This window comes from Diaphorina citri, unplaced genomic scaffold, assembly GCF_000475195.1.
Source record: "Diaphorina citri unplaced genomic scaffold, Diaci psyllid genome assembly version 1.1 scaffold369, whole genome shotgun sequence".
NCBI lineage: Eukaryota > Metazoa > Arthropoda > Insecta > Hemiptera > Psyllidae > Diaphorina > Diaphorina citri.
In genome coordinates, this window is record NW_007377804.1 from 1 (window position 1) to 26578 (window position 26578).

At 37.2% G+C, this 26578-nt stretch overlaps 2 protein-coding genes, 3 long non-coding RNA genes and 1 pseudogene across 5 annotated transcripts in view; 2 read left to right on the forward strand and 4 right to left on the reverse strand.

The window, feature by feature from the left end:
- Window positions 1-5635: 5635 nt before the first annotated feature.
- LOC103508117 (protein vav-like) lies at window positions 5636-7590 on the forward strand. Its single transcript, XM_008472651.3, has 3 exons — window positions 5636-5950; window positions 6305-6623; window positions 7269-7590. The coding sequence occupies exons 1-3, from the start codon at window positions 5706-5708 to the stop codon at window positions 7332-7334; spliced, it is 630 nt and encodes a 209-aa protein (XP_008470873.1). The 5' UTR covers window positions 5636-5705; the 3' UTR covers window positions 7335-7590.
- Window positions 7591-8679: 1089 nt separating this feature from the next.
- On the forward strand, window positions 8680-12514 carry LOC113466957. The gene is made up of 2 exons (XR_003391192.1): window positions 8680-8842; window positions 12101-12514. It is a non-coding gene; the product is annotated as an uncharacterized LOC113466957 (long non-coding RNA).
- Window positions 9459-13335, reverse strand: LOC113466958. Its single transcript, XR_003391194.1, has 2 exons — window positions 12980-13335; window positions 9459-9873 (listed from the first exon to the last, which is right to left on the reverse strand). It is a non-coding gene; the product is annotated as an uncharacterized LOC113466958 (long non-coding RNA).
- Window positions 11362-11829, reverse strand: LOC103508120. Its single transcript, XR_003391193.1, has 2 exons — window positions 11655-11829; window positions 11362-11452 (listed from the first exon to the last, which is right to left on the reverse strand). It is a non-coding gene; the product is annotated as an uncharacterized LOC103508120 (long non-coding RNA).
- Window positions 13336-15056: 1721 nt separating the features above from the next.
- The window catches only part of LOC103508121 (dystrophin, isoforms A/C/F/G/H-like), a 148319-nt gene continuing 136797 nt past the window's right edge, over window positions 15057-26578 (reverse strand). The window contains exons 21-32 of the mRNA XM_026822820.1: window positions 25544-25729; window positions 25419-25452; window positions 23745-23830; window positions 23095-23279; window positions 22098-22240; window positions 21784-21895; window positions 21124-21214; window positions 20614-20764; window positions 20089-20247; window positions 18129-18235; window positions 17601-17675; window positions 15057-16349 (exon numbers count right to left, since the gene is read on the reverse strand). Coding sequence (XP_026678621.1) covers window positions 16243-16349; window positions 17601-17675; window positions 18129-18235; window positions 20089-20247; window positions 20614-20764; window positions 21124-21214; window positions 21784-21895; window positions 22098-22240; window positions 23095-23279; window positions 23745-23830; window positions 25419-25452; window positions 25544-25729 — 1436 coding nt within the window. The 3' untranslated portion in view covers window positions 15057-16242. The remainder of the gene's footprint in view (window positions 16350-17600; window positions 17676-18128; window positions 18236-20088; window positions 20248-20613; window positions 20765-21123; window positions 21215-21783; window positions 21896-22097; window positions 22241-23094; window positions 23280-23744; window positions 23831-25418; window positions 25453-25543; window positions 25730-26578) is intronic.
- On the reverse strand, window positions 26008-26125 carry LOC113466959 (annotated as a pseudogene).

A 26578-nucleotide genomic window follows, 5' to 3' on the forward strand; every position in this document is an offset into this window, starting at 1 on the left:
GAGTCATGAAGAATATAGAGATCTAGAAAAGGCTCTGGAAGCTATGGTGGACGTAGCACAGTACATCAATGAAGTGAAAAGGGACAGTGACACGTTGCAAATCATGAGAGATATTCAGGTAAAACAAACAGCTTGGTTATTGTATATTATTCTTATTTATATTCTAGGTATCTCATGACGTTGTACTATGCATAATTTTGTTCTCCGTACAATTAAATAGATAAAAAATAAATTGCCTGCCTTGGTGGGTTTGATCCCAGCCAAGGCATTCGTAGAATCCATCCTTTAGGGCTGACCACCCCCACACCTAAGCCTCAGATTTGGGCCTTTTGTGTATGCAGCCAAGGCATGGAATTTTATCCGCATTTATTTGAGAATTTGACCTCATATTCGAGTAACGCTCTACTTTCGGGCATACACTGTATTTAAGTGTTATGTGTTACTTGTGTTATTTATTTTCTTAATGGACCAGAAAGACCACGACCGAAAGGCCAAGTTCTGAGTCAACTTAGAAACCGTGAAAGATGTGATAGAATCGATAGATCCTTGACACAAAATGTTTATATTCGGCTAACAAGAATATGTCAGCCCATGTTTTCTCTTTCAGAATACACGGTTTATTGTTCGAAATCTTTTTGACTTGGTTTACTGTTCGAAATCAGTATTTAAACAATTGTACGGAGGTCCTAATCAGTATCATTCCTTACTTTTCATTTAACCCTTTGTCTGTACTCGCACATTCGTAATTAAACTTCGACTTTCCAAAGTGTTCATAGTATATGTTCGAAATCTTTTTGACTTGGTTTACTGTTCGAAATCAGTATTTAAACAATTTTACGGAGGTCCTAACCAGTATCATTCCTTACTTTTCATTTAACCCTTTGTCTGTACTCGCACATTCGTAATTAAACTTCGACTTTCCAAAGTGTTCATAGTATATATACACAACACTTGTTAAAAAAATTAAAATCAATAGGGGATCATTTTCCCCTATGCATGTTCCTTGTAAGAGATTTTGGTCATAAATCTGGGTGTAAGATTTTTTTTCTCATTCATAGTATTATTTTTTTAAAGAGTTTCTTGCCTAAGGTATTTCTAATCCATTCTTCCCATGTGCCAATACAACGAATCTTGGACAGATATTGCTTGCCTTTAGCCTAAATACGATCCGTGATTAAGAAGTATAAAGCCATACTATTTATTGAAATAAAAGTCATAAACAAAGGTTTTGATTCAAACTTGCTCAAGATTATTTAAACAAAGCATTATTGTTCAATTTAAATCTATAACTTGTGTATTTATTTTTGGTTTACTTTGAATTATTTTGATACGGATCACTTTTTTCTGCTAGAATTTTTTTTTTTTTTAATTGTTCGTAATAATAAAGACCCACGTAATAAAAGTACATTTTTATAAAATGTAGCTAAGTAGTGCTAACCTGTAGCGTATTAAGATATTCGGATATTTTGTGCCATGCCATTATATTCTTGTATTAATATCCCTTATTTTTTCTCTTGTCAAGAGTTATTTATTATATTTAACAAACTGTCCATTTGTCCTATTAAGATATTCGGATATTTTTTGCCATGCCATTATATTCTTGTATTAATATCCCTTATTTTTTCTCTTGTCAAGAGTTATTTATTATATTTAACAAACTGTCCATTTGTCATAGTTGTTCCTCTCAGTATTTGAAATGATTAAGTTCGTATAAAAATAATGTATTATTTTAAACTTGGTTCACCACGTAAAACATCAAAATGTACCTTAGTTAGAATGTGGGGGTAAAGGGACATTTCTGCCCAATGCCGACAGGATAGATAAGGTACAAAAATATTCTACAATAGAATTCTTTTTTCGAGCAGTATAAAAGTTCATGTATTACCCCATGGGTTTTCGCATTTCCAATTAGTGTGCCAAATAATCTGTACTGTGAAAATATCTTGTAGTTCTTATTTTCATTTTATACTAATCTGAAATTCTTTGTCTTTCTGATTTTTTTCCCTGCAATTTGACGTGTTTGAAATTGAAAAAAAGAAAAGAATTATTTATGCTTTACGTCATTTTTTAAATATGCTATAAAAGCTGACAGCAGGTATTTTTTTCTTTTTTCATGTTTATCACTTTTGAGCGTTAACCACGTAACTTTATAAAAGTCCTGTAATTTGTGATGTGTAGCACACCATTTGAAATTACTGAATCTCTGTAAAGGAGCTGTTTAAAAGTTTAGCAAGTATTGCTAGAGCACATTTTAAACCTCAACCTACCATATCAATATTGATATCGTTTCTTTCATACTCTTGGTTAGGTACTAGTATTAATGCAACAGGTACTTATACGTCTGGACATTATCCTGTTCCTTCTGTTTTCTTAAACTGCCCGTCATCATCCCAGTTTTTAAACATGCCACGCCTGTGGTGAATACTATTTTTGTTATTTTTATATGTAATCAGTGTTAGATAATAATAAATTATATTCGTCGATAGTTGTTAATTATCTAAAATTTTAATTGATGTTACATGTAGTCCATTTGTCATAGTTGTTCCTCTCAGTATTTGAAATGATTAAGTTCGTATAAAAATAATGTATTATTTTAAACTTGGTTCACCACGTAAAACATCAAAATGTACCTTAGTTAGAATGTGGGGGTAAAGGGACATTTCTGCCCAATGCCGACAGGATAGATAAGGTACAAAAATATTCTACAATAGAATTCTTTTTTCGAGCAGTATAAAAGTTCATGTATTACCCCATGGGTTTTCGCATTTCCAATTAGTGTGCCAAATAATCTGTACTGTGAAAATATCTTGTAGTTCTTATTTTCATTTTATACTAATCTGAAATTCTTTGTCTTTCTGATTTTTTTCCCTGCAATTTGACGTGTTTGAAATTGAAAAAAAGAAAAGAATTATTTATGCTTTACGTCATTTTTTAAATATGCTATAAAAGCTGACAGCAGGTATTTTTTTCTTTTTTCATGTTTATCACTTTTGAGCGTTAACCACGTAACTTTATAAAAGTCCTGTAATTTGTGATGTGTAGCACACCATTTGAAATTACTGAATCTCTGTAAAGGAGCTGTTTAAAAGTTTAGCAAGTATTGCTAGAGCACATTTTAAACCTCAACCTACCATATCAATATTGATATCGTTTCTTTCATACTCTTGGTTAGGTACTAGTATTAATGCAACAGGTACTTATACGTCTGGACATTATCCTGTTCCTTCTGTTTTCTTAAACTGCCCGTCATCATCCCAGTTTTTAAACATGCCACGCCTGTGGTGAATACTATTTTTGTTATTTTTTATATGTAATCAGTGTTAGATAATAATAAATTATATTCGTCGATAGTTGTTAATTATCTAAAATTTTAATTGATGTTACATGTAATAATCTTGTCGATGTTTATTAATTTTGTCCATTTTATGTTGCATTTATGTGCGCAGATTTTAGTTTGCTTAAATTAATAGTCTATTCTCGTTAGAATATCTACGAGTATAAGTCGTTTAGTTCTTTATCAGTATTGAAATCATAACCCCCAAAATGTATCATTTGCCAACTAAGGATAGAAAAGGTTTTTGCGTAGTATATCTTTACCAAATTTTTGTTTTTCTTATACTGTATGACATCGACAGTGGAAATAAGATTTTTTTAAACGAAACCCCCTTTGACACTTTTTACTATCGATAGGACATCGAGGTTGAACGTTTTATTTATACTATTGTTTATGCTTTTCCATCGCGTGAATTAGAAACAGTTACAATGCTTTAAATGTACTTAATTTTTGCTATGTATCTTTATGTTTTGCTTTTTTTTTCATTTAGATTTCGCATCTGCTGTTCACGATTCTGTATCATTACCCAAGTTAGAAATGAAATGAATACCCACTTACAAATGTTTTCGTCAAGGTGCTCGAGTATTCTTGCTAGTGAACAGCTGTTTCCTTATATTTGGCTTTTAGAAACATCATTCCCTTTTGTATGCTTTTAATTTAATTTTACATTCCGATAATGCTCTTCCGTCGCAATACAGTGTGGGATCTACTTTTTTTCTGTCCGTCAACTTTTAAATTGTAATAATCTGTTCTAACTTTTCAAGGTTTAATAATTTAGCACGGACATGTATATTTATTTAAAGCTTTATTATTATTATTATTTTTCATGGAGAAGAGTTGCCAACCAATCGTTGGATTGAGATGATAGATAGATAGAAATGACCCTTCTTTAGCATTACGTTTCATTCAACTGTTTCAAAAATGATTGAAAGAAGTGTTATTTTTCATGGAGAAGAGTTGCCAACCAATCCTTGGATTGAGATGATAGATAGATAGAAATGACCCTTCTTTAGCATTACGTTTCATTCAACTGTTTCAAAAATGATTGAAAGAAGTGTTAAATTATTTCAAATCATTTCCCATTACCTAGTTCTTTGAATATTCCCTACATGGTCAAGTAGTTGTCAAAGTGGAATTAATCTAAACTTCCCAGTTTTATAAACAAATTGTTCCCGAAGGTCCGCTTTAGTCCACACTTTGATAGACTAAAATCAATTGGGTAATGAGGACTGAGACAATATTACAGGTGGGAAATCAAGCACTTGTAACATTTGAGGTGCTGTTTTGACAACGCGATAGACATGAAAACAATTATTTACTTCTTTATTTGTTAAAAAAGAAAGAAAAAATATTTTATACATGTGATATTTTTGTAGAATATATTTATATCTATGTATGTCGTCTGTTCTATTAACCTAGTAGAAACCAGTGTTTTCATTTCTTCCATTGCAAAGAATCAACCCCTGCTGCCAAATTTTGTCAAGTCAAATAAATTTAACAAATTGTTTATTTGAAATAGGCGAAGTTCATAGTGAATTCAGGTCCAAGGATAAAATGGGCTAAAAGCTATGTTGTCTGTCATTCAGTTGGATTTTATTAGTTCCTACGATGTCCTTCCAGGAAGTCGAGAGCATAAAGTATTTGTCAATAGTCCTGTTACCTACAGTATAACGAGTTAACCAGTGCTCAAAGTCGATTCGCTGAGTCTAAAGCAACGCCTGTTATTTAGAAATTCAATGCAACAAGCAGTACTTAAAAAAAGGTAAGTTCTGAAATTAACCCTGTGACCACATTTTAGGAACTGCTGCCGAACCATTGATTAAAGTCTGAAGTGGCCATAGTTTCGGAACCGCTTCAATACATAAGGGGCTTAAACCCCAAGATTTAGTGTGCTACCGAACCATAAAAGTCTAAAGTGGCCATAGTTTCGGAACCGATTCGGAACATATGGGGCTTAAATCACAAAATTTACGGTCTATTTCACATTTTAGTAACTGCTGCCGAACCATTAATTATTAAAGTCTGAAGTGGCCATAGTTTCGGAACCGCTTCAATACATAAGGGGCTTAAACACCAAGATTTAGTGTTCTCCTGAACCATAAAAGTCCAAAGTGGCCATAGTTTGGGAACCGATTCGGAACATATGGGGCTTAAATCACAAAATTTACGGTCTATTTCGATTGTGACACTAAAATCTAGGGGTTTAAGACCCTTATGTTCTCAAGCGGTTCCGAAACTATGGCCACTTTAGACTTTTATGGTTCGGGAGCACAATAAATCTTAGGGTTTAAGCCCCTAGTGCTACCTGGCGTGTCACAAGCAGTGCATCCCCCACACGGGTCGATGCGGTACCGGGGTCCCTCTCCCGGCGATGTCCCCCCGTCCCCCCCTAATGGACATAGCCGGGGCAGCACAGCCCCTAGGCGGCAACGAATGGACTGCCAAGTCCTGGGCAGACCATGAGAATCTGTCCGAGTATTTGTGGTTCGTCGGAGAGATGGGAAGAGAGAAGGCAACTAGTTTGCTGGAGAGAGAGGCGGATGGGACTTATCTGTTGAGGATAAGGCCCCAAGGTCCTACGCATCCTAATGAGACTATCTATGCGCTGAGTTTGAAGTGAGTATTGCACTCTTCTTCTTTCTAACCTTTTCCTACTTAAATAGGGTTGGCGTTTCTTGTCAGTCTCTTGTAGGCTTCTTTAGCCAAGTGAGTAGTACACTAGGCTTCTTTATTTGGCTTTTCTGTGGCGAAGCTCTTCATTTGAGGCGTGTGGGTATCACAGCATTACTAAGTATCTAGCTCTGACTTTTTTTTTTATTGATAAAAAGCCACTAAGATCGCTGGTCTCTAACAATTGGCTCTTCAATGGTACTTTCTGCTGCATTCAAAACGGTATGTCCTGGTGCATTTAAGACTAGTATTTGGCTGAAAGTATGCTGAAAACATTAAAATTCCCCCTCCTCCCCACAGAACCGACGAAAAGGTGAAGCACATGAAAGTTTACGAGAAAGAAATGGACGGTGTGCCGCAGTACTTCCTCTCTCAGTCGCGATACTTCCGGAGCATTGTCGAACTCATTTGCTGCTACGAGCGAAACAGTCTGATCGAGAATTTCATCGGATTGAACGTGCGACTTCAGTTGCCTTTCCGGCAGATAATTGCCGTGGCAGAGTTTGACTTCTGCCCCACCGAAGCGAATCAGTTACCATTGAAGCAGGGCTGCCAAGTGATTGTGCTGAGTAAGGAAGGAGAGCAGAAGGGATGGTGGAAGGGGAAAATTGACGAAAGGGTAAGTTACTTTTTTCAATTGTACTGGGGAAATTTCAGGCTACTATCCTCCCTGTTTATAGTCCCTCCGGTCAGACTAAGCTGGTCTACTACCTGTTGAAAGTTCCCCCAGCCAGACCTTTAGGCAAACTTAATTTGTCAAGGGTGCAGGTTTATGCCCTTGGTATAAATTTAATTTGAAGAAGCCATTTACCGATGAAAATTTGTAATATCGGAAAAATCTCTTGAAACACTTACTTACTAGTATTATTGTTAAAATGATCCTCATTTGAGTCCCTTAAGTTCCACATCCATGTTTTTGACAGAACTACGTAATTTTTGTTCTATTTTTAATTGTACTGGGGAAATTTCAGGCTACTATCCTCCCTGTTTAAAGTCCCTCCGGTCAGACTAAGCTGGTCTACTGCCTGTTGAAAGTTCCCCCAGCCAGACCTTTAGGCAAACTTAATTTGTCAAGGGTGCAGGTTTATGCCCTATGTATCAATTTAATTTGAAGAAGCCATTTACCAATGAAAATTTGTAACATCGAAAAGTCTCTTGAAACACTTGCTTACTAGTATTATTGTTAAAATGATCCTCATTTGAGTCCCTTAAGTTCCACATCCATGTTTTTGACAGAACTACGTAATTTTTGTTCTCTTTACAGATCGGCTTCTTTCCCAAGGGTTACGTCCGAGAAATCTCCGATACTTTGAATTCAACTTGCGCCTAAATCTATCTATCGAGTCATTAAGTTATTTATTATTCGTATTATATAGTATATTTATAATTGTTATTTATTAGTATTTGTGTCGTATTTTATAGGTGTTTAGTCAGATTCTCGAATGAACAGCGTGTCCCGAAGTTAGGGCTTTTGTCGAATATGGGAGATAGATTTTGTAATGATTTGTGTATCGTAAGGATTTTTATTATTATTATTATTATTATTATTATTATTTTTTTTTTTACAATGTGACTGGTTCACCGGCCTAAAAGGTAGCAATTGATCTCTTCTCTCTCATATTCGGGTTTCGATACTTCCCTGTGTGAAGGGATTTTACTAGTTCTTTTTTATAAATAGGGATGCAAATTCTCAAATTTGAGTAGCATACATTCAAACTTTCCCTTCAAGTTCCTCATAAAAAAAATCAAATAGGATTGACTATTTCAACTCGATACTTCCCTGTGTGAAGGGATTTTACTAGTTCTTTTTTATAAATATAAATGCAAATTCTCAAATTTGAGTAGCATACATTCAAACTTTCCCTTCAAGTTCCTCATAAAAAAAATCAAATAGGATTGACTATTTCAACTGCAGATAGTACAGATGTTTTCGGGAGTCGAACCCACTGACGTGTATCCCGTATCCCGTAACAAAAAGTTTTAAAACCAGCATTGCTAGGGGGGAGAAAAACCTTTTATCCAATTTTGATGAAATTGGTCAGGATTTGTCCAGTTCGGTCCATGGGTAACCCTGAAATTATAATGCAGCAAACAAAGAACCATATTTAAAGCAACGCTTAACAGTTAGTGTATTTATTATATTGCAAAAATAATAATGTAGGTTATTAGAAAATATGACAAATTTGGCTTTACACGGGAGTCGAACCCACTGACGTGTATCCCGTAACAAAAAGTTTTAAAACCAGCATTGCTAGGGGGGAGAAAGATCTTTTATCCAATTTTGATGAAATTGGTCAGGATTTATCCAGTTCGGTCCATGGGTAACCCTGAAATTATAATGCAGCAAACAAAGAACCATATTCAAAGCAACGCTTAACAGTTAGTGTATTTATTATATTGCAAAAATAATAATGTAGGTTATTAGAAAATATGACAAATTTGGCTTTACACGTAGAAAATTCAATTGAACTATTAAATTTCCTTCTAGTTACTCTCAATTTCAAGAAATCTTCTAACATTAACAGTATAGTATACTCATACAAATTATTATCACTCTGAGTAAGACTGACTGAGAGTTAAATAGCTGTCATAGTTCGATTGAATTTTCTAGTAAACGTTTCAACATCATCATTCTCATTAGCATTATAAATAAACATAAAAAAGCACATTTATCAGTATAGTATACTCATACAAATTATTATCACTCTGAGTAAGACTGACTGAGAGTTAAAAAGCTGTCATAGTTCGATTGAATTTTCTAGTAAACGTTTCAACATCATCATTCTCATTAGCATTATAAATAAACATAAAAAAGCACATTTTTATCTACCAAGATAGGTTGATTCCAGTACATTCTTCCAATAGATATTCATCACTCTAATAAAAGAAAAACAGAGCCCTACTGTACATTCCGCACTGTACGAATATGTGCAAGGGAGTGTTTCGCGGAATAGTACCCGGATTGCACTATAAAAGTAAAATCAGAAGTTAGTACATATCTACTCTACGTTTACGTATGTAGACATTTATGTAAGTACCTACTTTTCTTTTTATCTTTACAATACAATATCTACTAGAGATACAACTGGATTTTCAATAGGTAAGAAGAAAGATAACATTAATATCAGGAATAGTTTGTAGAATTTCTTATAGGTACAAATAGTTGTGACAAGAACATGCTTATTAATAAATAATTTATACCACCTAGTTATTTTGAAAAGAGCTTAGAGAGAAATACTGGAAGGGGGAGGGCGAGGGTTCCTCTGCTTTATTCCTTGTAAAATAATAATTTTGTAAAAAAGGGGGGTAAATAGCTACCATCAAAATATTTCTAATTTCAAACAAGGGTATTAGAATCTGCTGAAAGCCTGGTGTTTGCTGAGACACTAAATGAAGGGGGAGGGCGAGGGTTCCTCTGCTTTATTCCTTGTAAAATAATAATTTTGTAAAAAAGTGGGGTAAATAGCTACCATCAAAATATTTCTAATTTCAAACAAGGGTATTAGAATCTGCTGAAAGCCTGGTGTTTGCTGAGACACTAAAGATCAGGGCTGTAGTGTCATTTTGATACTATGTTGGTCCATTTTTCAAGCATTTGCACTTTCGCAGATGCAGGATGCCTCATACTATTTTACTTTGGTTATTTAATTTATGGATACTTACGAATTGGTTTTCATCCCGACTCGGAGTTTCGTCTATCTTATGGTCGGGTCGTACCCGACTATAAGATTGTGCCCGACCCGGGGCGTACCCGACCCAATTTGTAAGTATCCATAAATTAAATAACCTAAGTAAAATAGTATTTACAAAGGATGTAAAATTAAATAAATTCATTAAAGGATGCCTCATGTCAACGATTTACTGTGAACCTGGGGTTAAGCGACTATAAGATTGTGCCCGACCCGGGGCGTACCCGACCCAATTTGTAAGATTGTAAGTATCCATAAATTAAATAACCTAGGTAAAATAGTATTTACAAAGGATGTAAAATTAAATAAATTCATTAAAGGATGCCTCATGTCAACGATTTACTGTGAACCTGGGGTTAAACCTTTCGTCCATGACACTTTGAGGCGCTTGATGAATGGTTAATATGGGAGAATACGCCAATTTTATAATTAAATGGGAAATATTTCGTGAATTGGTTACATCTCAGGTTCCATAAGGGTCTCAGGTTCCATAAGGGTCTCAGCATACACCAGGTAAAACGGGGTTATAAAGAGGCGGTAAAAACAATTAAAGTAAAAAAGAACACAGCGGGTACAATAGATAAGATGAGGGATATGTTTTGATACCAAGGTAAAATAACAGATCTGTCGAAAATAATGAAACACAGTGAAAGCTCGAGGATTCCGGATACAAGTAGCAATTCAGTTGGATTTTATTAGTTCCTACAATGTCCTTCCAGGAAGTCGAGAGCATAAAGTATTTGTCAATAGTCCTGTTACCTACAATATAATGAGTTAACCAGTGCTCAAAAAGTCGATTCGTTGAGTCTAAAGCAACGCCTGTTATTTAGAAATTCAATGCAACAAGCAGTACTTAAAAAAAAAGGTAAGTTCTGAAATTAATTGTGACCACATTTTAGGAACTGCTGCCGATCCGAACCATTAATCAAAGTCTGAAGTGGCCATAGTTTCGGAACCGCTTCAATACATAAGGGGCTTAAACCCCAAGATTTAGTGTTCTCCTGAACCATAAAAGTCTAAAGTGGCCATAGTTTCGGAACCGATTCGGAACATATGGGGCTTAAATCACAAAATTTACGGTCTATTTACTCTATTTCACATTTTAGGAACTGCTGCCGAACCATTAATTAACGTCTGAAGTGGCCATAGTTTCGGAACCGCTTCAATACATAAGGGGCTTAAAACCCAAGATTTAGTGTTCTCCTGAACCATAAAAGTCCAAAGTGGCCATAGTTTCGGAACCGATTCGGAACATATGGGGCTTAAATCACAAAATTTACGGTCTATTTCGATTGTGACACTAAAATCTAGGGGTTTAAGCCCCTTATGTTCTCAAGCGGTTCCGAAACTATGGCCACTTTAGACTTTTATGGTTCGGGAGCACACTAAATCTTAGGGTTTAAGCCCCTTATGTATTGAAGCGGTTCCGAAACTATGGCCACTTCAGACTTTAATTAATGGTTCGGCAGCAGTTCCTAAAATGTGAAATAGACCGTAAATTTTGTGATTTAAGCCCCATATGTTCCGAATCGGTTCCCCTAAGGCATTCTCTGCTATTCAACCCTAAGGAATTCTATGCCATTAAACTCTAAGGCATCCTATGCCATTTTTTAACGTTGATGCAACAAGTTTTAGGAGGTAACTTACAGTGGTACAATACTCCTGCATTGGATGAGTAAGCTTGTGATTCTTGGCCTTCTTGCCTTGGAAGAAACAGGTTTGACACATATCGAAGTTGAAACACTTGAGACATCGGTATCTGAGGGAGAAAAGAAAGAGTGGAGATATTTAAATCATTAGTTCAAAGTACCAACGTCAGCTAACCTTTGTTCAACACAAATAAATTAATCTTAGAGAAATCTACTTGAAATTGAAATATGTTCAATACTGAAATTCAAAATAAACATTCCACGACAAATACGAAAATTCTTATAAATAAAAGTACCGAAGAGAAAGCTTACCTAAATCCAATGATGGGACATTCTTTACAGATGTTACACTTGGCCTGGTGTTTTGCAGACTCTGCAGCCGAGAGCCGATGCAAAACAGGCAGCCAGACAATGCTCTGGGGCTCTTGCTGGAGCCAGCTCAAGAAATGAACAGCCTAAAATCGAAAGAGAAAACAGTCAAAACTTTGTTGTTGGTGGTGGTAGTGGTGGTGTTGTTATTGTAGCAGTGTGCAGATCAACCTTACGGTCGGTCGGGCGGAAACAGGTTAACCAAAGACATACTTGCCAGCCTAATTAGCTTGGAAGGTAACTCGTCTTGTCTTGTAAGCACTAGGTCGCGGGTTTGATTCCCGCCCGAGGTGAATTTCATCCCAAACAGATAAGGTTCGTTCTCGGAACGGCTGGCTTTCTCCCATCCTGTCCTCCTTCCTCTCTTCGATTTCGGGACGACAAAATAGGTTGATTCCAGTACATTCTTCCAATAGATATTCATCACTCTAATAGAAGAAAAACAGAGCCCTACTGTACATTCCGCACTGTACGAATATATGCAAGGGAGTGTTTCGCGGAATAGTACCCGGATTGCACTATAAAAGTACAATCGGAAGTTAGTACATATCTACTCTACGTTTACGTATGTAGACATTTGTAAGTACCTACTTTTCTTTTTATCTTTACGATACAATATCTACTAGAGATAAAACTGGATTTTCAATAGGTAAGAAAAAAAAGATAACATTAATATCAGGAATAGTTTGTAGAATTTCTTATAGGTACAAATAGTTGTGACAAGAACATGCTTATTAATAAATAATTTATACCACCTAGTTATTTTGAAAAGAGCTTAGAGAGAAATACTGGAAGGGGGAGGGCGAGGGTTCCTCTGCTTTATTCCTTGTAAAATAATAATTTTGTAAAAAAGGGGGGTAAATAGCTACCATCAAAATATTTCTAATTTCAAACAAGGGTATTAGAATCTGCTGAAAGCCTGGTGTTTGCTGAGACACTAAAGATCAGGGCTGTAGTGTCATTTTGATACTATGTTGGTCCATTTTTCAAGCATTTGCACTTTCGCAGATGCAGGATGCCTCATACTATTTTACTTTGGTTATTTAATTTATGGATACTTACGAATTGGTTTTCATCCCGACTCGGAGTTTCGTCTATCTTATGGTCGGGTCGTACCCGACTATAAGATTGTGCCCGACCCGGGGCGTACCCGACCCAATTTGTAAGTATCCATAAATTAAATAACCTAAGTAAAATAGTATTTACAAAGGATGTAAAATTAAATAAATTCATTAAAGGATGCCTCATGTCAACGATTTACTGTGAACCTGGGGTTAAACCTTTCGTCCATGACACTTTGAGGCGCTTGATGAATGGTTAATATGGGAAAATACGCCAATTTTATAGTTAAATGGGAAATATTTCGTGAATTGGTTACATCTCAGGTTCCATAAGGGTCTCAGCATACACCAGGTAAAACGGGGTTATAAAGAGGCGGTAAAAACAATTAAAGTAAAAGAGAACACAGCGGGTACAATAGATAAGATGAGGGATATGTTTTGATACCAAGGTAAAATAACAGATCTGTCGAAAATAATGAAACACAGTGAAAGCTCGAGGATTCCGGATACAAGTAGCAGATAGAGTACTGCATTAACTCCGGGTCATATACTCGTAGACGCATTTTTTCGCAAGTAGCAGCTAGAGTACTGCATTAACTCCGGGTCATATACTCGTAGATGCATTTTTTCAAAATTTAATTTACCCACAGTCACCCTTCCAGGTAGACGCGACGTTCAATTTTGCTCACCTTCAGTGAGCTATTGGGGACAAGTAGCAGATAGAGTACTGCATTAACTCCGGGTCATATACTCGTAGACGCATTTTTTCAAAATTTAATTTACCCACAGTCACCCTTCCAGGTAGACGCGACGTTCAATTTTGCTCACCTTCAGTGAGCTATTGGGGTACTAGTTTGCTGGAGAGAGAGGCGGATGGGACTTACCTGTTGAGGATAAGGCCCCAAGGTCCTACGCATCCTAATGAGACTATCTATGCGCTGAGTTTGAAGTGAGTATTGCACTCTTCCTCTTGCTAACCTTTTCCTACTTAAATAGGGTTGGCGTTTCTTGTCAATCTCTTCCAGGCTTCTTTAGCCAAGTGAGGTACACTAGGCATCTTTATTTGGCTTTTCTGTGGCGAAGCTCTTCATTTGAGGCGTGTGGGTATCACAGCATTACTAAGTATCTAGGTAGGTACCTGCTCTGACTTTTTTTTTTTTTTTTTTGATAAAAAACCACTAAAAACCCCGGGTCTCTAACATTAAGCCCCTTATGTATTGAAGCGGTTCCGAAACTATGGCCACTTCAGACTTTAATTAATGGTTCGGCAGCAGTTCCTAAAATGTGAAATAGACCGTAAATTTTGTGATTTAAGTCCCATATGTTCCGAATCGGTTGAAGCGGTTCCGAAACTGTGGCCTTCGGCAGCGGCTCCTAAAATGTGGTCACAGAGTTAATTTCGGAACTTACCTTTTTTTTGTACTGCTTGTTGCATTGAATTTCTAAATAACAGGCGTTGCTTTAGACTCAGCGATTCGACTTTTTGAGCACTGGCTAACCGTTTTAATGTAGGTAACAGGATTGTTGACAAATAAGCATGTGAATAGTCAGTCTTATGTGATTTTTAATGCCGAACAGAATGGTGCAATTTCTAACTCTATTGGACTTACAGTTGAAAAGTTACGGGTTCGATACTTGCTATTGGGGATTGAATGACTAATGTATTTGAAATCGCAAAACCGCTTAACTGGCAAAGCTAATACTGATAATACTGACGCGTGAACTGACCAAGCTAATAAAAGCTTTATATCATTGGATACTGGACTTGTAACTTTCACCGAGTTTCAATATTTCCCAACAAGAAAACGGAATGGTAGGAATTGAATAGGAATTTTAATTAAAGTATATTTTAATCTCTTGATATGTGTTTTGCAAGGAGGTTTGTCGGGGGAAAGCATTTAGATTTATGTGTTCTATCAAGCTGGGTTGTAAAATTTACATAGCAACTTTTTAAAATAAAGTTTCATCTCTTAGCATAGCTTTAACGGTAAAAAAATACAACTCTTCAGTTTCCATTTGCTGGCACTCTATTGAATTAGAACACATAGAAAATAAATGATAGAAAGATAGCTAAGAGAAGGGGAAGGATATGCACATCTCTTAGCATAGCTTTAACGGTAAAAAAAATACAACTCCTCAGTTTCCATTTGCTGGCACTCTATTGAATTAGAACACATAGAAAATAAATGATAGAAAGATAGCTAAGAGAAGGGGAAGGATATGCTTTATTCGTTAATTCTAATTGTAATTTTTTGTTTATAGATAATTTTATTATTATTCATTATGAGGTCTAAACATTTATGTACGTTAATTTTTAATAATTTACAATTTTATAGTAAAAATAAAATAACACCTATAAACAAAAAATTAGTTAAATTAATTCACTTAATAAATTATAAATGTCACGACCAATAGTAACAAAGATCAATACAATAAAACAAATGTCTCTGTCTTTTTGTGAAAGATGAAAGAATATTGAATGATCTCCTTGGTATTGAATTGAATGATCTCCTTGGTCTTTTTGTGAAAGATGAAAGAATATTGAATGATCTCCTTGGTACCTACAAGAGATATTGTAATAGCCTGAAGATCAGTGTCAATATTATGCTCGATTAAAACTATTGATAGAAGAACTATGCCATTTTAATAAAGCTTAAACCAACAAATAAGAGACGGTGACAATGCTTCAAGGCCCTAAAAATTAAGGGAAAAAAAGAAAAAGTACAATTTCGTACAGATTTAAATACGCATAAATAAATTAAATAGATCATTTCTAATACAATAACATGACAGAATGCTGTCTAGGATATTTTCATCATTATACTTAAAGGTTCAGCTAATACTGGTCGTAATAATAAAATAAAATCTCTATAAATTATACAAAATATAAATAAATAAAACAAGGAAGTACTTTCGTTTGACAACAACAAAATACGTCACTGGAACTTCAACATTCGAAATAATAGTATTTTCCCTCACAAAAACGATACGTACATTCATTCATACAATTTAATTTCGGGAGTTCAGTGTATACGATTATTGTATACATTTTAATAAATAAATAATCATTCTTCGATTCAATATAAAAGGTAGTATGTTCTATGTTGTCGAAGATGTTCATTATCATTAATCAGTCTTCGAATATACACATGAAACCATACTAATGACAACAAGAACGAAAACAATAACATATAAAATCAGGCCAACAAACTTGTCTGAACACGAAAAAAAACTTCAAATTTAGACCATTAACCATATATCAATAAATAAAAAGGGTTATTTTTACAGTCAACGGTGGTGACAAAAGTAAAATGACAAAAATCTTATTTAAATCTTTTATAAATAAAAAAGGGGGAGAGAAAGAAATCAGACGTATTGTATTGTCGCAAATTATTAAATAGAAACAAAAACTAAGGTAAAATTAAAGCGATCATTGATGTAGTTTTGTTGAGTAATCATTTTACAAAAGGTTATTTTTTATAATTGTCATGAGTAACATTGTTATTATTTAAAGCTTTATCATCCTCTTCGTCTGCCATCGCAGTGACTAGTTCATTTACAACTTTACTCAGGTCTCCTGAAACACAAACAAATACAGAAAACAAAGTTAAAATTCTGGAATCATAGAAAAAGATAGGCTTTTTCAAAGAGTTTGTACGTGATTTTTCCACAGCAGTTTCCTGGGATTTCCTGTTAGTACGCCTGGAAATCAGGACAAACGAAAGGGGACAAAAAAGTGAAAGTAACTAGATGCAAAACCGAGCGATAATATCACGTCTGGGATCGGAAGCCTTTCTATAACTTAGGCCGAAGCTCGAGAGTGTTCCCGTTTCTCAGGACTTCAGCTTTCAGGTCAGATCGCTCAAACTTTGTAGGAAGGTTTTTTTTTCGGATGTAGGTCAAAAGTGTCCTTGGCCGCTCTATTTATTACTAGGTTCTATTTGCTCTATTAATAACAAACCTGATACTCTCAATAGCACGGTGATCCTGATGAAGGTAAGCATAAGGACAAGAAGAAAAAGTTACTGTTTATAATAAAACTAGAAAAGTTGTCTACGATTATTAGAACCAAGTTAGTCCTCTACGAAGGCAGTCCCACGAGAATGGGAGGGAATACAAGAATTCGACTACTCTTTTTCTCGTAACTATTCGATCACTCGATTTGTTAGAAATGTTAAATCTTTTCAAGCAGCTAGCGCAATTAACAAACTAAAAGAAATTGGTTAAACTTCGTAAATACAACTCACGGGAACAAAATAAAATGAGTTATTGTACAAAGACGGAGTGAGTAATGAGTAAGAATGATATTAGTTATTAGGTATGTAAGGGGCAACGAAGAGCAAAACAAAAGGACAGCATGGAATATGCGTTGTTAATGCTGCCAGGATAAGACTGCAAAGTCTGTTAATTCACGCCATTCAAATAAGGTCATTTATGGTACGGAAAATGATTTCAGGCCGGTCACTCAAGTCAGGTTTTGAATGACAGTTTTTCCTGACAGGCATACATAAAATTGTCAACTTTTCCTGCCACACTCGTTCAGTTTTGCCTGACAAGCTTATGCCTGTCACAGAAAAACCTGATGTGAGTGACCGGCCTAATGACGGGGTTTACCAACTCAGGATTGATATTAATAGAGGATTTCCCTAATACCCGGGTCAATATCGGATTAAACTCTGACCCGAGATAATCCATGGTGGTAAACCCCGACCTAAGAGTCTTTTTTAAGCATTTGAGAACAGACTTATTAATAACACTCGTATATTAGGAGTTTAGGGGTAATTAGAGGGGGCAAAGTCTCATTCAAAAGCGAGAGTGTGGTGCAAACCTGCAATGTGGTGTAAGTTTCCAATATTGTGCGACACGGGGGGTGGTGGGGGGCGATCTAAACTGTTTCGGCCTCCTAGATGTAAGCAGCATGAAAAACAATACAATACCAGTAGTAAACAGTCTAGGTATAATTAGAATAGAATATATCTTGTTTATCCTGACCGAACAGGACTGAATAGTCCCTTTACTCGCGCAGTCTAAACAAGAATAATAAAAAACTTGCTCAAGCTTTAAAACAGTCTTAGAACAAGATACCCCATTATGCCAACAGTGAATCGATCCAGAAATAACAGCATTTCTGGCCGATCCAGAAATAACAGTACAATGGTCAAAAGGGAGAGTAAATTAAAAGTAAAAATTCGGACTCAAAACAACCCTTTCGTTTTTATGTTACTTGAAACCCCAGTTCGTAATTTGTACCCATCCCATCCTTGACTCAAAGATCAGATCGTGCTATCTGAAGTCCAGTGAAAATAGTTGCACTGGCTTTCGACGAAGTCTTGGAGAAAATTTGCTTTCTACTTACCATTAGGTGAGTCTAAACAATGGCCGTTCATTTTAGCCGGGGAGTCGGTGGCAAGTTGGGAAGCAGTGACTGATCGTGTCTGAAGGGTGGGCTGAAAAGAAGGGTAAATTTTTAATTAGTCATCGGACGACTTTATCTGACATAAATTCGAACAAATGAGGCTAAAACGACATAGAATTGACCCACGCCTTTGAGTTTACCAGGGGAGTGCCTTAACCAGGACACTAGTTTAGCTGGGGTACTAGCCTAGTGAGTGCTAGGTCGCGGGTTCGATTCCCGCCCGGGACGGATTTTATCCTGAACGGATAAGGTTAGTTCTCGGAACGGCTGGCTTCTCTCTTCGCTTTCAGGACGATAAGACCTTGGCAATTACAGTTCCCTGTATCAAACCTCAAAAAAAAAAAAAAAAAAAAAATGATCTTTTTAATCTATTATAAAGATCCTGTCAATTTCATTTCTATTGACAGATAAGAGGTGCTACCCTAGAAAAGGAAAACCTTCTTCAATGGGAGATTCCTTCCAGGTAGATGTAGCGTAGGTATGGTATAGATATGGACTTCAAGTTTGGCTGCTAATCCTTCCAGCTAACTTCCATGCGATATAATGGACATTGTAGTTTCTATCTTTCTGTATTATTTCCAATGTTTCCATCAGTTCTAAGAAGGATTCCAAACAGCTTAACAACATACACAAAAAAGCCCACTCCGAGGCTTAGGTGTAAAGGCAAACAGCCCCAAAAGATGGGTTAAGCTTCTACGAATCTACGAAGAAGGATTCCTGGCAGACTTAAATGAAATATTTAAATTTGAACTTAGATGGGAGGAGACCCTATAATACAACTTAATTGTAGTGAGCCGACATTAGGGCCCTGAAGTAATGTCCAATACATATGGTTCCAGGGCCCTAATGGGAAGAGGGAGAGGTTGGGCGGACATCAATCCCACACTCCCCATTGCAAAGGTTTTTATGCAAAGGGCGTCTTTTGAAGATTTCCTCCTCTCCACAAAAAAAAAAAATAATAAAAAAAAATTATTACGTTAAGTACACTGCGTGAAAAATCAAACGCCAAAACAAAGTAGACCCCACACATGTAACACTCCTTATTATCAAGAAATGGCAATATTTTTCCCCAAGCTATGGGGAGATTTCAACTTTTTGCAATGAGAACATTTTTCTGCGTTAAAAACGGGAGGTATATCCTCCCTAAGGATTTACTCTGCGAGCACTAGTGTGCATTAAATAGCGGGAAAACGTTTACATGGAATTTTGTAACTATGAACATCCTTAACTTATCACAAAACCTACAAATAGCACGCAGTAAACAAATAGGCATGGATGGTCAGAATGTGCTCCATTTGGGTAAAAAATATGAATAAAAGGTCCATTCCTCCAAACCAGTTGTGAAAAATCCAAATATCTCACTGAAGATGAGCAACATAGAAACCTCACCCAAGTAAACGCAAGTGTTTTATTTAAGCAAAAGAGATGGTTTGTTTGAAATTGACCTTACAAACAAATACTCCTTCCAAACTACCCACCTCTATGGCCGAGTGGTAAAGAGCACTAACCCTCACCCCGGAGGTACTAGGTTCGAATCCCGGCCAGGGCGGAAAATTTTTAACCGAACTTTTCCGTTCTTGGATAGGCATGGATGTAAAAGAATATGCCTTGAAGTAATGCGAAAGAGGCGGTGTCTAGGTACAAACTAAATCACACAGGCAAGTAAATCTAACTGAAAGAAACAATCTAATTGATTAATCTTAATCAAAATTACCTTTAATTGGATTACATCAGATTGGTAATTCCAATTCAACCTTTAATCCTTGATTACTCGCGGGTGAGCGCGGCGCTCAGTTTCTTTTTTGAACTTGTGTAACTTTATTATTATATGTGATACGAGGGTATGGCTCAGTCTAGCTTCCCAAAATATTGTTTTCTTTATGATAAAAATGTGACTCACCTGATCATGACTTCTAGTTCTTCTCTCTGATCAGCGTCTATAGCATGCATCACTTGTACTGGACTGCGAGGTACGGGTACTATATCACCTCCATTGAGAGAGTGACAGTATTGTGCTATCAGCTGGTGCTCATCCTCTGAGTCTGGAGTGGAGTTAGACCTGGGGAGAAGAATAAGTTGATTAATGAGAAGAATAAGCTGATTAATGAGAATAATAAGTTGATTAATGAGAAGAATAAGCTGATTAATGAGAAGAATAAGCTGATTAATGAGAAAAATAAGCTGATTAATGAGAAGAATAATCTGATTAATGAGAAAAATAAGTTGATGAGAAGAATAAGTTGATTAATGAGAAGAATAAGCTGATTAACAGGAGTGTTCCCTTACACCTTATACTCCATTGTTGTTGTAGTGGTAGAGCTGCACCGAGGGAGGTTGATGGTCTCTAGCCAAGATTACTTGGCCTGTCCCGAACCGATCATGGACACTTTTATCATATTTTCGACATTTTAATAACACTACCTACCTCGTACGTAGTTCAACTTCAGCTAGGCGGGAGGCGTACATTTCAAGCCGGGAATGCATGTCATGAGGCCCTATCGTGTGGGAATGTTGCGGTGAGGGGGCAGGACTCTCCAGGGCATCGCCCTCTAATACTGTTTGTACCGGTAGATAACCTGAAATATAGGGAGGAATGTTAGAATAGAATATACCTTGTTTATACTACCAGTATAGGGTATAGGACTGAAAAGTCCCTTTACTCTCGCAGTATATTTGATTGGTAATAAATCACATATGACATTTTTAAAGACGTTAGTCAGCTTCCCAGACTAAAGTGTCTCTCTATCCGTAGGTATTTGCTGATAATCAGCTCTAAAAAAGAATTGTATTGTTATTTCCATTATTCATCAAGATATGGATTAAAATCATCCCAGTACTTTCAAATAAAACGAAAAGTTTATAGCCATTCGATTTCCGTCTTCAGCCCCTTCTTGAAACCTTTCAGTTATTATAATCAGGTCTTCCATTTACTCACCTACACGCGGGTGTTTCTTGAAATAACGCTTGGATTTGAATTTGTTACGGAGAGCTCTAGTGAAATCACGAACATCTTCGCCTGATGTGGTCTGAAATGAAAATGGAAATTTAACAATTAGTTACGCGGCGCGGCGTATTGCTGGCTTTTTCGGACCTTGGGCTGGGTGAGAGTAAGGTCAGCCACTCAGTATCTGGTACAGATCTACCTGATAGACGGACCTTTTCAGCCGTATCTGTTAGGTCTACCTGATAGTGTGTGTGCTCATCAGGTGTCATGTATACCTGCTCAGGTGTACCTGATAGTGAGTGGCTGGTCTAATGTGACGAGGAGGATAGCTTGTCGCCGAACGAAAGGTAAAAGAATGCCCCGTCTCTAGAAACCTCAGCAGCCACACAGTGATGTAAAGTCCTTTTTTTAGAAAGCAAAAAGGATTTGAGAGGTGAATGAGCTCAAGTTGAAAACGGAGCGAAGTTGGAAATACATAAGGCATTCTCTGCCATTCAATCTGTAATTTAACCCTAAGGCATTATATGACATTTAACCTAAGGCATTCTCTGCTACTGCTATTCAACCCTAAGGAATTCTATGCCATTAAACTCTAAGGCATCCTATGCCATTTTTTAACGTTGATGCAACAAGTTTTAGGAGGTAACTTACAGTGGTACAATACTCCTGCATTGGATGAGTAAGCTTGTGATTCTTGGCCTTCTTGCCTTGGAAGAAACAGGTTTGACACATATCGAAGTTGAAACACTTGAGACATCGGTATCTGAGGGAGAAAAGAAAGAGTGGAGATATTTAAATCATTAGTTCAAAGTACCAACGTCAGCTAACCTTTGTTCAACACAAATAAATTAATCTTAGAGAAATCTACTTGAAATTGAAATATGTTCAATACTGAAATTCAAAATAAACATTCCACGACAAATACGAAAATTCTTATAAATAAAAGTACCGAAGAGAAAGCTTACCTAAATCCAATGATGGGACATTCTTTACAGATGTTACACTTGGCCTGGTGTTTTGCAGACTCTGCAGCCGAGAGCCGATGCAAAACAGGCAGCCAGACAATGCTCTGGGGCTCTTGCTGGAGCCAGCTCAAGAAATGAACAGCCTAAAATCGAAAGAGAAAACAGTCAAAACTTTGTTGTTGGTGGTGGTAGTGGTGGTGTTGTTATTGTAGCAGTGTGCAGATCAATCTTACGGTCGGTCGGGCGGAAACAGGTTAACCAAAGACATACTTGCCGGCCTAATTAGCTTGGAAGGTAACTCGTCTTGTCTTGTAAGCGCTAGGTCGCGGGTTTGATTCCCGCCCGAGGTGAACTTCATCCCAAACAGATAAGGTTCGTTCTCGGAACGGCTGGCTTTCTCCCATCCTGTCCTCCTTCCTCTCTTCGATTTCGGGACGATAACACCTTCGTTGTTACAGATTCTTCCGTGTAATAATAGCGCTTATTTATACTGCTCGCATAGGACTGCAAAGTCCCTTTACTCCAGCATTAGGCTACTACTATTACTGTGGTCAAATTCTCAAATTTATATTGAGGATAAAATTCCATACTTCGGCTGGGATTGAACCCACGCCCTCCTGTTTACCAGGCGAGCGTCTTGACCACTACATCACCGAGGTAGAAAAGCTCTGAAAACAAGATTTACCTCGATCACATTTTTGTTTTTCCCAGCTTTCTCAAAACAACTCCGTACTGACGGCTCTATGTTGGCAACACCTTCGTTGTTACAGATTCCTCCGTGTAATAATAGTGCTTATTTATACTGCTCGCATAGGACTGCAAAGTCCCTTTACTCCAGCAGTAGGCTACTACTATTACTGTGGTCAAATTCTCAAATTTATATTGAGGATAAAATTCCATACTCCGGCTGGGATTGAACCCACGCCCTCCTGTTTACCAGGCGAGCGTCTTGACCACTACATCACCGAGGTAGGAAAGCTCTGAAAACAAGATTTACCTCGATCACATTTTTGTTTTTCCCAGCTTTCTCAAAACAACTCCGTACTGACGGCTCTATGTTGGATCCACCAAATGAAGCCACTTCACCTAATTGTCGGGGCAGTTGAATACAGTCGTGCAGCAACAGACCAAGCTTCCTTTGATCTACTAGTCGGTTGGGGTCAGCAATCAGTCGGAAAAGATCTGAAAATTTTCAGAGGGAAATTTTTGGTTAGAACTCTTGAGAGACACCAAATATTTCATATAACTGTGTATATTTATTTTATTTTAGGAATTGGAGTTTTTCCTTTATTTATTCATTTAAAGATTAAGTGATAGGGTTCTCCTGAAGGAGCTAATATTTTCTCCTTTTGCTTTATTTCTTGATTTCGGAATTTTCCGGAAAATAGGACCACAATCCCTATGAGGGCAAAAACACAAATATTTCATATAACTGTGTATATGTATTTTATTTAGGAATTGGAGTTTTTCCTTTATTTATTCATTTAAAGATTAAGTGATAGGGTTCTCCTGCAGGAGCTAATATTTTCTCCTTTTGCTTTATTTCTTGATTTCGGAATTTTCCGGAAAATAGGACCACAATCCCTATGAGGGCAAAAACATACAGAGAGGGTTATATTCTACTTATTAGGATATCTTTTTACTTACATCTATATTTTTCTTCAAGATGTCCTTTCGACAGCAGAATAATTCCCACTTTGAAAGATAAAACGCGAACTTGACCTGTCCTTTGACTGAAAAGAAAAACATAGAGAGGAAATGTGTGAATGATCTTTTTAATCTATTATAAAGATCCTGTCAATTTCATTTCTATTGACAGATAAGAGGTGCTACTCTAGAAAAGGAAAACCTTCTTCAATGGGAGATTCCTTCCAGGTAGATGTAGCGTAGGTATGGTATAGATATGGACTTCAAGTTGGCTGAGCTGGGCTTCCAGCTGTCGATTGTGATCCTCCAGGATTTGCATTCTAGCTTCTAGTCGGCCCTTGTGCTGTCTCAACAGTTTGGCTTCAGCTGCCATCTCCAAATCATCTGGAGTAGTGGTAGAACTCGGGTCTGGTGTAGTTCGGGACCCTCGTAGACGTTCGTACTCTGCTTGAAGCATGTGGTTCTCTTCCTCCAGCACTCTGGGTAAACAAATAGAGATGGATGGTCAGAATGTGCTCCATTTGGGTAAAAAATATGAATAAAAGGTCCATTCCTCCAAACCCGTTGTGAAAAATCCAAATATCTCACTGAAGATGAGCAACATAGAAACCTCACCCAAGTAAACGCAAGTGTTTTATTTAAGCAAAAGAGGTTCTATCTTTCTGTATTATTTCCAATGTTTCCATCAGTTCTAAGAAGGATTCCAAACAGCTTAACAACATACACAAAAAAGCCCACTCCGAGGCTTAGGTGTAAAGGCAAACAGCCCCAAAAGATAGGTTAAGCTTCTACGAATCTACGAAGAAGGATTCCAGACAGACTTAAATGAAATATTTAAATTTGAACTTAGATGGGAGGAGACCCTATAATACAACTTAATTGTAGTGAGCCGACATTAGGGCCCGTTACGCGGCGCGGCGTATTGCTGGCTTTTTCAGACCTTGGGCTGGGTGAGAGTAAGGTCAGCCACTCAGTATCAGGTACAGATCTACCTGATAGACGGACCTTTTCAGCCGTATCTGTTAGGTCTACCTGATAGTGTATGTGCTCATCAGGTGTCATGTATACCTGCTCAGGTGTACGTGATAGTGAGTGGCTGGTCTAATGTGACGAGGAGGATAGCTTGTCGCCGAACGAAAGGGAAAAGAATGCCCCGTCTCTAGAAACCTCAGCAGCCACACAGTGATGTAAAGTCCTTTTTTTAGAAAGCAAAAAGGATTTGAGAGGTGAATGATGTAAAGTCCTTTTTTACTTTCCTTATCCTATAGGAAGGAAAGTAATGTAATCGGGTCAAATTTTTTAGAAAGCAAAAAGGATAAGTTGAGAGGTGAGTGAGCTCAAGTTGAAAACGGAGCGAATTTGGAAATACATAAGGCATTCTCTGCCATTCAAACTGTAATTTAACCCTAAGGCATTATATGACATTTAACCTAAGGCATTCTCTGCTATTCAACCCTAAGGAATTCTATGCCATTAAGCTCTAAGGCATTCTATTCCACTTTTTAACGTCGGTGCAACAAGTTTTAGGAGGTAACTTACAGTGGTACAATACTCCTGCATTGGATGAGTAAGCTTGTGATTCTTGGCCTTCTTGCCTTGGAAAAAGTTCCTTTACCTCATATTTCATTAGGATTTCCTAACAAAGACGGTCTGTGACTTAAAAGATTGTAGAACGAGGGATAGACCGAAATACCACATTTGATAGTCACTGACTTGTTCTACGAAGAAATCGATAGGAAAACGACGGGGGGACTGCTCTAAGCTAAACTTTGGATTGTCCTAGAATCTTAGATCAAAACTTTCGGAGAGCAACTTGATACCTACATGTAAAGTGGTCAAAAGATCAGAGTGTTTGGATTGTGGGAAAACAAGTCGAGACGACAGTACAGACACCATATCCGATACGTCTAGGAGTTTATCGTTCTGAGCGCGGAGGCCGTGAGTGTCGAATGCCTCGATAGCGCGAACCAGGTTCAGCAAGTCCACTGGGAAAGATAACCATTATAAATACAGCGAACCATTACAATCACAGAGAATAATTACAATTAGAGGGAACTAATACAATCATAGAGAACCGTTACAACTACAGGAAAAAACCAAATAAGTTCTTTGATTGATAGAGGTTTAATAGAATAGAATATATCTTGTTTATACTGCCAGAATGAGACTAAAAAGTCCCTTTACACCCGCAGTCTAAACAAGGTCTTATATATTTCACAGGTAAAGTTATGGAGGTTTTACCCTCCATTCGGCCACAAGGAAAAGCCCGCAGTACGTGGCTGCCCAGATGGTCACCCTTGCTGATACTAACCACGCGCAACGTTGCTCAACTTCAGTGATCTATTGGGAACTGGTGTATTCAACGTGCTATCTTCGCTGGCTACTTTTCAGGAATGAACATTAGACTGTGTCCGGACCATCAGGCCATTTTCCATCAGACTAAAGACAATCGAACAGGAATACTTACAGCACAACCGTTTCTGTACAGTCCTTAGTTTGAGGGCCGTTCTGTATGCGGAGAATCTGACTTCATTCAGCTCAGACAGTATCTTGTTTATGCTGCCAGAATGAGACTAAGTCCCTTTACACCCGCAGTCTAAACAAGGTCTTATATATTTCATAGGTAAAGTGACGGAAGGTTTACCCTCCATTCGGCCACAAGGAAAAGCCCGCAGTACGTGACTGCCCAGATGGTCACCCTTGCTCATACTAACCACGCGCAACGTTGCTCAACTTCAGTGATTTATTGGGAACTGGTGTATTCAACGTGCTATCTTCGCTGGCTACTTCAGGAATGAACATTAGACTGTGTCCGGACCATCAGGCCATTTTCC